Genomic DNA, 12511 nt, shown 5'->3' with positions numbered 1-12511 from the left:
ACATTGTTACCCTCGACTTGTCTGTCTATCGATCGGTGTGGCTCATGGGATCCAGAGAAACGGGAGGATCGAGGAAGACGAGTAAAAATGAAGGTTTTTAGCGATCGGACGTCAGCTACGAGTTTGGAGTCGATGGAGATGTAATAGCCGCTGAGGAAAAGGTGGAGAACAGGAGGAAGGGAGGAAGAAGAGGAGGAAGAATGGAGGTGGATGAATCGTTAGAGTGCTGGCGAGTCAGGCGAATCAGCGAGCTCTGAGCGAACGTCATGCACAAGCACACGAATCAGCAGCTCCGAGGGCTCAGCAGCCACAACCCTCGTGGACCTGTAAGAAGATGGAACAGTTTTCACGGGGGCGGTGGGGGTGTAGGTCCACCGACTGCCTTCAGCGATGGAATCGCTAATGGCAGAGGGATGCACGCAGGCACGATGAAAATACCACCGCAGGAACATTTCAGGGCTGTGCCCAAAGCCGTTCAGGCTCTGAGGAGCGAGAGTGTGGACAGGACCCATCGTGCCCAACCCCCACCCCCGCCTGCTTTCCCGCGTAGAAGGTTCTCCGTCTGGTAAGTTTGGTATATGTTTAACAGTCGACGCGAAGATGTTATCAAAGAAGTACAAACGAGTTAAAGGTCAAGAGTGACAAGAAAATTTATTTAGAAATATAATTCAAAGATTTTTCAACATGGACAATTTGTTTGTCAAATATAAAAGACTAAAATATTGTTTGCTAAATATGTAACAATGAATTTATCTCGATTGATTCGCGTTGTTATTTATAAGCAGCGATTATATCGGTCTGTTTAATCCATTTTCATGAATCTAGAGTAAAAGCAGTACAAGGAATTTAAACGTTAAGATTTAATTAAGTCTCGAAGGGTGTAATTAAGTCACCTTCTCGAAGTAAATAACGTAGAATAGCAAAACGTGTTTTGAGAATGGAAGAAGCAGGGTATATTTGACTTTTGCCAATTACCTCGTGCTTCTAATTACCCCACTTTGGCACGATCAATATGTTTTTCCTTCAACGAGGCTGACGGAACTTGCCCGTTTAGTCTGATAATTATGAAAAAGTTGGGGCTGATTTAAGGAATGATTTATTATCGAGCAATAATGAAATTTTAAATGAAGCCTGGATCCTAGGGGTTGAAATTAGCCGGCGAGGAATGATTTGGTGCGAGGCACGTGACGTTGGGGGTGGGACTGCGGTAAATCAGCAAATTTCAGCGTTCGCGTCAAATAAAGGTTGCTCCGGAGGTGGAGGAGGTGTCCTATCGTTTTCAGAGCAGCGTCCCCGTGGCGCTCCTAGCCGAGACATTTCGGGCGTGTCGTATCGCGAAGCTTTAATGGAATAATGGTAGCGTGAAAATATTTCATTAGGCTGGACTGGTGGCGAACGTATATAGCGAGAGATAGGACGTATAATTTCATCAAGTGGACTAAACGTTCCAGAACGCGTCGGTATTTGAAATGTCAGCTGAAGAAACACCATAGAGTCTGGCCTTCTCCTTTTCATTCATCGGTATATAACCCCTAAAGTCTCGTCTTCGCCGGAGAAAAATTATTACGAAATTCGAACTCGAGCTTCGATCCACGCCAGTCTTCTCGTATAATATTTCTTCTCTTCAGGAACGAGGAGCTCTCGAAGAACAATTTCCAGCGAATCTTTTAAATTTCCTTCGTCTCCGTGTTACGCTGGAGCACTTAAATATCAATTACGTTACGATATTGTACGCGATATTCCAGAACCAAGATCATGCTGTATAAACGTAAGAAAAAAACAACCAATTTTCGTTGTATTTAAAAAAATATATAAATGAGCTTTTGTCGGATTAATTCAGATCCCTGAAGAGAATTTAATTTTCATGGTTTATTAAACTAAAAGACTGATCGTGTTCACCGAGATGCACCCATGCTGACGTGACAACGTTGGAAAAATTAAAATTTACGTCCGAGTGTAGAATTATGAATAACACGAGACACACGATCCTTTATGATTTCGTATATATATATATATATCTGCAAGGATTCAGCGAGAGGGATGAAGGGATACCTTATATTAAGCTAGGTATGGAGAAGCCCTGTCAAGGGTTTCATGGGAGCGTCGAATTGGATTTTCTACGACAAATGCTTGTTACTCGATGTTACGCATGCGTTACATGAACGTTACATCCATCTATCGAAGAGCGGATTCTGCTTGATGGCCGACAAACGTGGGAGAGAGTGAGAGAGTTTCTAGTTAGAGAGAGAGAGAGAGAGAGAGAGAGAGTGAGGGAGAGGGAGAAGCTATATACAGCTCGGCAGTTCGCCTGCTGCACCGTTTGCCTGTTTCTTGCAGGTCAATAGCCTTAGACAACCTTACGGCAACCTTCCCCCTCCCCTCGCACACTTAAACCCATCCTCCCTCTGGTCTCTACGCATATACCTTTCATAATCGCACACTCGTCAATATTAACCTAATCTACTTAATCAACCTGGCAATCTCCCATAACGCGTACACCCTCTGCTCTTAACGTTCCTCCGCCATTTTCTCTCCTCTCTCACACTCTACGTCCATCCTCCGGCTACCACAGTTTCAATTATCTATCGTTCCATTCCAATTTTCCACGTTTGACAGCCACTATTTTACCGCTGATTGCACTTTTGATTTACGACCCAAAATTTTTCACCCAAATGTTACCTAATTTTCGATGCGACCCACGTCAATAATATCATTAACGAATACTTTCGTGTATCGAATCCCCCCCCCCCCCCCTCCCTCTAATTTTGTCCCCCAATTATTCTATTTTTTCGTTAATAAATTACGTCGAAACGAGGTTACAGCACGGTTTAACATAACCGAACCGTTGGAGAACTAGGAGATTGAACAAGCTGAGCAACAGGGTGGAAAGTTGCTAAACTATTCCACGAACTATGATAAATTTAGTTGGGAAACATCGAGCCATGCTATTTTTGGCGTTTTTGTTTTGCGTTGTTGGCTCGGTTCGGTGGTGGAAAACTGGAAAGGCAAGCGATAAATAATGCAGCAGCCGAGGACACGCTTGGTGCATGAGATTTTCGTAAATTATCAGAGGGAGAAGCGGAAATGCTATGGTTTATAGGTAATTTCAGGAGTGGCCCCGTATACGGGGAAACATCTGTAGTGTATATGGTTCGAATTGATCGTAAACATTATTGTCTGGATGCAGCGATGTTTCGATATAGCGCTATTGGTATATATATATGTATGTATGTATAGAGCACACGGGATATAGAATCTGCAGGATACGCAGGGAGTTGGGACATTGAAGCGTACCTTTGTGGCTCTGTGGATTGACGGAATAATAGGTTTGCAATGGGAGTGGGGACACTCGAGGTGATATATCATGTTTTCAGAATCCCAACGTCAATGAGACTATATACCAACCTACCAATCGAGTATTCACAATAGTCTGAATTCTTCTCAAACTGGTCACAGCTTTTCTCGTTGACCAATCTAACAGTGACCAGCATTCGTCTCTCTCTCTCTCTCTCTCTCTCTCTCTCTATCAGTTACATAAAAATTCACACTCCATAAATTTCTAAAACTAACGTAATTCTTTTCTTTTCTCTTTCAGTTTCGGGAAGCGGACGGGTGGCAGTGCCAGGAGACCTAACGAGTGTTTTGTACTCGAGCCTTCCGAGCTGATCGTTGTAAGTACAATTTTTATGAAATTCTTATCTTCCATTTGAACCTTTGCTATCACGTTTTAAGAACAATGATGGTTACAAGTATATGAGAGGCTCGCGTGAAAATATTAATGGGTGTTTTATTGATAAATCTTAGTGGGTGGTTGTAGTGAAATGTTGAATATTACCATTTGTATTTTTTGTTTTGTTTTAGTTAATTTATTTAAGATCGTTTTACAGTGTATATTTTTAGCAGAGGAATTGATTTAATAATATTGCTTTTTGTTAGGTTTTTTATAAGCAATTTCCAATTCGCTTCAATACGTTCTGATCAATCGTTTTTTCCGTTCCTTGATCAAGTTTCCTTTTTGTTATTAAACTCTTTCAAACGACGCTACGTTCATAATTAAATTTAACAGAGAGAAGTGTATCTGTGGATGATATTTTAAATATTTCCACCACGGTATATATATATATATATATATATGAATTATTCAGTAAATTTTCAAAGCAAATGGCAAAGGTTCATTCTACAACTACTGCCTTATTATTTCATCTGGATGATCTTTTTGATTATTTATGCTCTAACGATTTATGTTGGACAGAAAAAAACTGACAGATGTTGTTACTTTTGGTTCATGGAGAAATCAAAGAAAGTAAAGAGCATAATTAAAATCGGAGAAAAATTGTGATTAGGATCATAATAATGTAGTATATTTTGTACCATATTATTATTTTGTAGTTCCAACAGTAATATGAACTGGCAATTATGTATGTTGAAAAGTAGTGAACATCAACAAAGTGATATTTATTTTAATTAAAAAAAAAAGTTTTAATAATATCATTGAGATTATTGGGTAATATTGCAAATTAGGTCTAAATAATCATTTTTATTATACAGTAAATACTAAATCTTAACGTAAAAAAACTTTACGTTGCACTAAAATGGTTCAAATCGTCACCAACCACTTACAAGGGCTTAAGATACATGTTTACTGTAGGCAACTGTAGGCAGGCCTCGTTTGTTATATACAAAGTGTGTCTGTGTAAATAAAGAACATTCATGAGTTTTTTAAGGGTGGAAAACAGATAAAATGTCCCTCATAAATTTGTTTCTTTCCATTTCATTCTGTAGATAGACACAGTAATAAAAGGAAGTAAACAAATTTTTTTAAAATTTTAACCATTTATTCAATGTTTACCTTCTATTTCTTCATTTATTTAATGTAAAAATTTTTCAAAATACTAGACCAAAGCAGAGTTGATATCTTGCAGTAACTCTTCTAACTGCAGTTAGATATCGATCCACTGACATTTATTGCTGCATAACGTTTATAAATCGGTTTCTCAATTACTTTTCTAAATTCGTTGGAACTGAACCAACTTTCTTTGAAAACTTCCCCAAAAATGGAAAAATCCATAAATGTCCTATTTGATTGGGTAATCCAAAAGTGTACTCAAAGTTCATTTATACAAAAGAAAAATAATTAAAGAAATTTATTGTAAATGCTGTGCAACAAATATCGACTGAATAATATCTAAGTCCAAGGAATCACATGGCAATATGTAGTTCTTATATTCCTGCATGTAAACAGTATTTTGACAACTATTTATGTTAAATACAAGACGAAACATAAAGTAAATTGAAAATAAATATGTGTAGTAAAATTATGAAATCCTTATTTGGTGCTTTATTTGTGCATTATCGCACGAAATGAGAAAAAATGGAGCAAATTTCTAAAGAACTTTTTGTTTTCGATCTTTAAACACTTCTGAAATGTTTACACTTAAAATGGTGACAGACTATATAGTAATTAACTATATGATCAGCACTTGCGAGAAACTTTGAAAACATTTAAAACGTTATGGTCACCTAGTAGTAGAAACTAGAAATATAACAAAACTTTAAAGAGATTAAAAATGAATTTCTAGTTAATATTACAGAGTATATTTACAGTATTTACCGCAATTGCACAAAAAGAAATTTGTATCAATTCTATATTTATAATAAATGTCAATATATATATTTTTCTACACTATAATTAATAGTTGACTTATATATATAGTTTACTAAATTTTTGTAGGTGTGAAAGTACTATTGGGATCTGACATGGGAGAAGAGAGGGGGCAAATATGGCGGAAAGAAGCATGCATTATAATAAAGAAATACATATAGACGTATGTTTAAAAATGTATTTAAACTTAATTGAAATAATATCATGGGTGGGTGATAATCTGAGACAAAAAAATTAGTAATGGTAACCAAATGATGGCCAGCTTTAGGAAAAGAATGGTGTGAAAAGGTTAAATCCTTCGTGGAATTACTTTAGCACATGTTTACTGCACAATTAAGCCTAGTTTTTTATTTCTCACGTGCTAAAATAATTCCTACTTCCATAATTTCTTATTTTTTATAATATTAATCAAATCTAATAATCAGTAATAGGTATCAATAATACCATTAATAGCATGCTTAAAATAGTTCTGATTTCTACCACCAGATGTCATATTCCAATCTGTCAGTTCCCAATACATATAGTACAGGGTATTGTGTTAATATTTTTTATATAGTTTAAGACTATGTAGTTAAAACTATTGGAGGAACTTTTCTCAGTGCATAAATAGAGAAGGATCGGTTACCTTTTTATTTCTCTCAGTTTTCAAAGTGTATCATCCGTTGTTATTTGTATACATATTTACATACTGCACGTACCTGTTGGCACTCTTTAATGAAGCTGTATATATGTATGCGTCCATTTGCTCTATTGTATATATCTATATATGTCTCGTTGTAACTATATCACATAACAAAAGACAATGTACTGCGAGAGCTCGACGTCGACAGTTAATCGATAACTCGTCTTCTGTTACCTCCTGTTTTTGAACTTTATATGTATGCACAGGTCACCTTCTCGTCATATCTCGCACCTTCTCTCCGCTAATTCCATTTCCAATTTTTTTCCCTTCAAATCGGAAAATGTAAGCCTCTTAACGTAACTTTCCCATGTCGTACTAATCTCATCCGATTTGCTGTCAAAATTTTCTGTGCTATTTCCTAAGTAGGTAATATTTATCCAATACTTTCACTTTTATTGCTCGCAAGTTGTATGCAAACTACAAGTTTCACAACGAATGACCTTCTCGTAACTTAATAATTCTCGTAGTCTTCTTTGCTCTCTTTCAATTTAATTTAATTTTGTCATTGAAACTCGGATTGAATTTAAGAAAACCTCTTCTACAACTTAAAAAAGTTGATTTTAAGATTATTTACAAAGCTGGGGAATCTCAGCTGTAATGACATTTAATTTTCCAGATGCATTTTCGTGCTCAGCTTTCAGTGCTCATCGGATTCTCTCCGTCTCTCTATGCAAGAATTAATTATTCAAAGCAAGTTGAGAGAAGATTCGATTGTGTAAAGTTGTGCTGCCATCTGTAGCCTGGGGGATTCTACCTTACCGACTGTACCCTTACTATTTCCCTCTCTAAACTTTGTTATTACGTATTACGATTCTTTTGTTTTCCAAGTAATTTCTCTTTCTTTATAACTATACGAATCCTCGAAAAGACGATTTTTTAAATAATTTATTTCAAAATACAAGTACCTAACGCGTGCTTGTGTATGTATTACAAAAAATAATCTCTGTTTTGTTTTATTAAAAAATGTTGAATGCACTCATGCATTTATACGAACGCATGAATTCAAATCCTACATGGCCAAAACTAAAAAAAATTTCCATTGTGCTTATGGAAGTTTTTTTGCCATATACGAGTCATCATTTTTCTCCTTAAAAATGGAAGGTAAAATATGATTGTACGATTATTTTCGTGTAACAATAACTAGTTTAATTAACTAATTAATTAATTATGATTTTTAATACGCTTGTGAACATAGTTTTCATTCTAAAACCCTGGACTAAAAATTCTCAATTTTTTCTTCCAACATGATCATAATACTACACTGTCTGCATGGTTTATCGGACATTTCGTAAAAACAAGGAATAAGACACAGCTGCTTTCAGTATCTTTAATGAAAAAAAGAAGAAATTAAATTTTTTAATTAATAAAGTTATTAGATGATTAAGAAAATTCTTACTGTGCCGAAAGTTTCGTGGGACAGTGTGAAGAACTTTCCAGAATTGAATAGGGATGGGCTGCTAGTTCTTCTCAATACTGTAAGCATTAATTGTTGGTGTTTGACTGGCCACATGTACCATTTACTCTCGTAACTGTAAACATAATAGGAGAATAAATAAGGAAATAACTTCTTGTGCCACAAAATTTATAGTGCCAGATATAATTATGTAAGAAACGCACACGTAATCCGATACTGAATCATACGCGTCAAATAATTTCTGGCAAAATGAACACGCACCTCCAAATATCAGGAAAGATCCGAAAATAATAACGTAACAGTAAAATGACCGCGTCTGAAATATTTGGTCATAATCGCAATCAGAATTAGGCTTTCCATTACACTTTCCTTAACATCGCGAAAAACTATTTACGAAAAGCTCACATTTCTACACTGCAATTCGATTTCAATGCATTTTTAGTTGTTGATCAGAAATGTGATCGTTCCATGAATGGTTTTTCTTGATTTCGAAATATGCCTATTAAAATTTTTCAGTTACAAAGGACGACGATTTAGTCCCGTGTAACACGTAATTAATTTACCGTTTATCTATATGATAAATAGAAATGTATGAAGGTATAATAAATAATAATAATATTACATCTGGATCGCTCATTAAAGTCATCATTACGCTCAATGCAGTTGTTGTACTTAATATTATAAGACACAGGGATGGTAGCCAACAATGCATCAAAAGTTTCAAGAACCTTAAATTCAAAATAAAATTTATAAGCTATATCATGTAATTATAAATATATATATATATTCAATAAGTTATTTAGCCAGTGAACATTTTTGTTACAATAACGAATCATATATTCTTTCAATAAATCTATTCATTATTGTAGTAAAAATGTTTATTGACTGAAAAACTGATTTTAAGTGTATGTACTAAAAAGGGATATACAATATATTAACTGCTGACTCTTGGATGTATAAGAGGAAGTAATCCATTGAATATTTTATGTTTCAATAATAAAAATCATGAAGAATTTAAGCTTATCCATGATATAAATTTAAACATTTATTTCAAATTACGCCGTATATGGAAAGACGAGTAAAAAAAAAAATATTATGTAATGACTTGTGTACTGCTATAATGCTTGTACCGAAAATTTGAATCACGTGGTAAATATTTAAAAGCCCTTTGGTCAGCACACACCCTTTATGAAAGGAAGAGTACTTGATAACGTTTATGCTCCCAAGAGTCGATCATTAAAATATTTTATAGAGTCCTTTGAAATGTACGGAGAATAACTCTGTTCGTTTGAAATCTTTATAAAATATGATAGATACACACACCGTGGCTGCTCAATTATTATTAACCAAGAAATTTCACGTAGAAAAACTCATTATAGGGGAAAATCGCCTGTACCATTTTTGAGTAGAATCATTGAACATTTATATATTTAAAAACGTTCAGTTAATGATCAATCGTTGAAAAAATTAATAGCCTTATTTTTTTGGTCAAGAGTAGTTGAGAGAATCTGATTTTTGCATGGGTTAAAGCTTATTACATTGTTTATAGCTTCTTAAAACAAGTACAAGATCTAACAACTGTAAATGAGCTTTTATCATCGTCCCTCTTCCATTACCTAATATTACTATTATAATTCCGTTCTATTTGATCCTCCTTGGTTGGCAATTAAGGAGCGACAACGGTGTAGATATTTTATACGCACTTTAATCCTTCTTGGTGCCTTCGAATAATATTAGTAGTTATAAAAAGACGAGCCACGTTAAAATCTGTCATATTAGATACTTTTATCAACTTATATCTGCAATAAACAATGACACACACAAAGTAATTAGTGAAATTAGAATCCTAATGTGCGTTTCAGTTTCTGACAATTTTACATTTGCACTTACTCAATTATAGCAACTAATGCAAGCATATGAAACACGCACATAAAGAACATCCCAAAATTGGCACAAATGAAAATCACGCAAAATAAAATAGAGAAACATTGAAAAATAAATACTAAACATTGACTCAATAAATTACTGTTCAACTTTTCGTTAAACCAAGGATTTTCGGCAAACATTGTCTCGTTTTTCATGAAAATGTTATTAAATTTTATTGCGACCGTATATGGATAGAAAAAAATAAAACCGTATACTGAAAAGAAAAATACCTCAAATTAATTATATTTCTAATTAATAACTAGTAAAAGTACACAGAGGATAGTCTCATAAGTAGACTTGGTGACTGAATCTTTTAGAGAAATTGTAATAAGCCTTGATTTACTATTGTTTATTGTCTAAATAATATCAGAAATTGAGGGTAAAAATAAAGATTATTTTTTCATCGCTTTTGGAGCCATTCATTGAAACTGAATCGTTGGAAACTAGCGGAACGGAGGTTCCGGGTTAGCCACCGATTACTCATTCTATATTATTCGCTGTATAATTTTATGTTTCGTACCGGCGGAATATTTTAAAAGCGACAACCCTGGTTTCACAGTATTCAGATTAGTTTGAATTGTTCCTTCGTCTTGCAGTATTAGATCATCCAAGTCTTTTATAAATAATTCAATGAAAGTAGCCGCCTTTTCATAGAAATATTGCACATACAAATATTAACTTATTTAAAACCGTTCTAAGATTCTAGAAATTTGTTATGATTAATCAACGATTGCTTACAGTGTCACTGCGTAGATAAAAAAAAACTGTATGAAATCCTGAAGTTAAATGCATATTTTGTCCCAACCCTTCCATCATTAGGTCAACATTTTTTCTCAAAATGAAAGCTTTACGAATCTGAAAATGGTCGATCGATATCTTCGAACTTTAAAAAATATTTAACAATATTAATAATTACCTCTAGAATGATTAGTGAATATGCACAAAACACAAAAGCTCCCTTGATAAAACGGTTTGTCCATTTATTTTGATAAGGCCACTGACCAACGGAACGTAACAAGAATTCGACAACTTTCAAAGTTTGTCTCTCGGAAAGCTCCATCCCTCTCGATGATAGATCTCACAATGCAAGGAATATTATGTTATAGAACCAGCTTCGAATATCTATTTCTTTTTTTCTTTTTTTTTTCTTATTGTTGCTTGAAGAGGGTAGCAAGGAACCAAGTCCATAAATAAATCAATAAGACAAGCCGAGTAAAATAGTTTTCCTTCGCACAGTAACACATTAATTATTTATTCCTCTTGCATTGCGTTCGTATCGGAGAGAAAGCATTTAAAATCTAAAGAAAAAAACATTAATTACCATCTTCTAAAGACCACAATAAGCTTATAAATAATTTCAGAATGCTTCAAGAAACAATTTAACTTATAGTTTTTCCCCTTCTAAGCCACAGCGTAAACATTGGTAAAAATCGTTTTCTTACAGCTATTAAAAACAAAAAGGTTACATTATTTCCAGTGATTATAAGCAATTTATGCGTGATGTCCTTCTATTAGAGAATAAATTATTTAACAGCAATCAGAACTATACTCAATTTTTACAGTATAGCTCACATTCGAAAAACTAAATAGAAGTTTAATATTACAAATACCAAAATAAATTGAATCCACTTTAATTAATTCCTCGAATTAATATATGCAATAGAAACTAGTGGAGACACACGTATATATTTTTACGTTATAACAGTCTCCCCAAGTTTATAATATTTGTGTACTGTACGCAGTATAGTGTCTTTATATTTTCCCTTATTTTCCTCCAGAGGTTTATTCGTACGAGTTGGAGTTAATAATTACTGTGTGCAATATAGCGAACACGTGAGCAGTATTACAATATAGGTTTCTGCAGTACTAACATCACCTGCAGCGCAAAATCAATCAAGTTCAGCTTCCAATTATGGTCGTTTTACCTGGCAGTTGATTCAACCATCCCGTTCTCATTTTTCTCCATGTAAGTCAAAAGAGTCTAAAGTTTCGTTCCAATTTAAGTCGATGCTCGTCACCCAATCATCAGAAGCAAGCCTAACAAAGGCGATTAAATGAAGATTTTTTATATACTGGAATATCTATCTCTCTCTCTCTCTCTCTCTCTTTAACTCGTATACGCTATGCAGTATATATTTTTAAACTTTATCTCAATTTTCGTAAAATAAAAAACCACAAATGCACAAACATTTCTCAATGCTTTTATTTCGAATTTCCATTTTCCTGCTCACACTGAATTTTGCAAGAGCCTCTTCGAAAGGAAAATCCTCTTAAGCAGCTTCGAAATAGTCCTGCATTTTCAATATCGCAAAGATCTGTTGAAATTCGAAAAACTTGAGAGACGCGAATGTACGCAAGACATTTGCAATATGATGAAGAACACGTATGACCGAACTCTGTAACATTTGTGGAATTTTCATTGAACCAAAACTCGTAGTTCGTAGGAGGATCACACAAAATACAATATAACGCTTTGGAATCGCATGCGTATGACCTCTGCGTGTGCGTTATACCCTCCAGCGATTCTCCGATCCATTACAATTCGAACGCGTAACCTTTGACCTTTCCACTGTACAACGCATACATCAAAACCCTGTGTTCCTTTTTATTTCCCAACTCGAGCACAATTCTTGTTATTTTTCTTAAATCCATCCTACTACGTTTCTGCGTTGGAGTTGAAACGCAAACTCAACTAACATATACATATATATATAGGTATAATATAACCTTATACAAGGTATGACGAATCGCAGAGTTCAGACAAGAATTCTTTCTCGAAGCAACGCTCATTATCGTGCAATTGGTAGTCGTCGAGTTAAATCCGCAA

The 12511-nt window shown here is 34.5% G+C and overlaps 1 protein-coding gene across 17 annotated transcripts in view; it reads left to right on the top strand.

Annotated features, from left to right (window-relative positions):
• LOC136783491 (rap guanine nucleotide exchange factor 2-like) overlaps positions 1–12511 on the top strand; it is a 111488-nt gene that overhangs the window by 74768 nt on the left and 24209 nt on the right. For 12 of the 17 annotated variants that reach the window (XM_066743693.1, XM_066743690.1, XM_066743698.1 and 9 more), the window contains exons 2-3: positions 102–565; positions 3596–3671. In XM_066743693.1, coding sequence (XP_066599790.1) covers positions 267–565; positions 3596–3671 — 375 coding nt within the window. In that variant the 5' untranslated portion in view covers positions 102–266. Of the gene's footprint in view, positions 1–93; positions 566–3595; positions 3672–12511 lie in introns of all 17 variants that reach the window. The other 5 variants (XM_066743699.1, XM_066743696.1, XM_066743707.1 and 2 more) reach the window with 2 other exon arrangements.

The sequence above is a fragment of the Prorops nasuta genome, unplaced genomic scaffold (genome assembly GCF_024137725.1).
Source record: "Prorops nasuta isolate Cenicafe-Biocafe unplaced genomic scaffold, Cenicafe_Pnas_1.2 PNAS00033, whole genome shotgun sequence".
In the NCBI taxonomy this organism is placed as follows: domain Eukaryota; kingdom Metazoa; phylum Arthropoda; class Insecta; order Hymenoptera; family Bethylidae; genus Prorops; species Prorops nasuta.
Note: the sequence above shows the minus strand (reverse complement) of the source record. Positions and strands in the feature narration are given on the sequence as shown.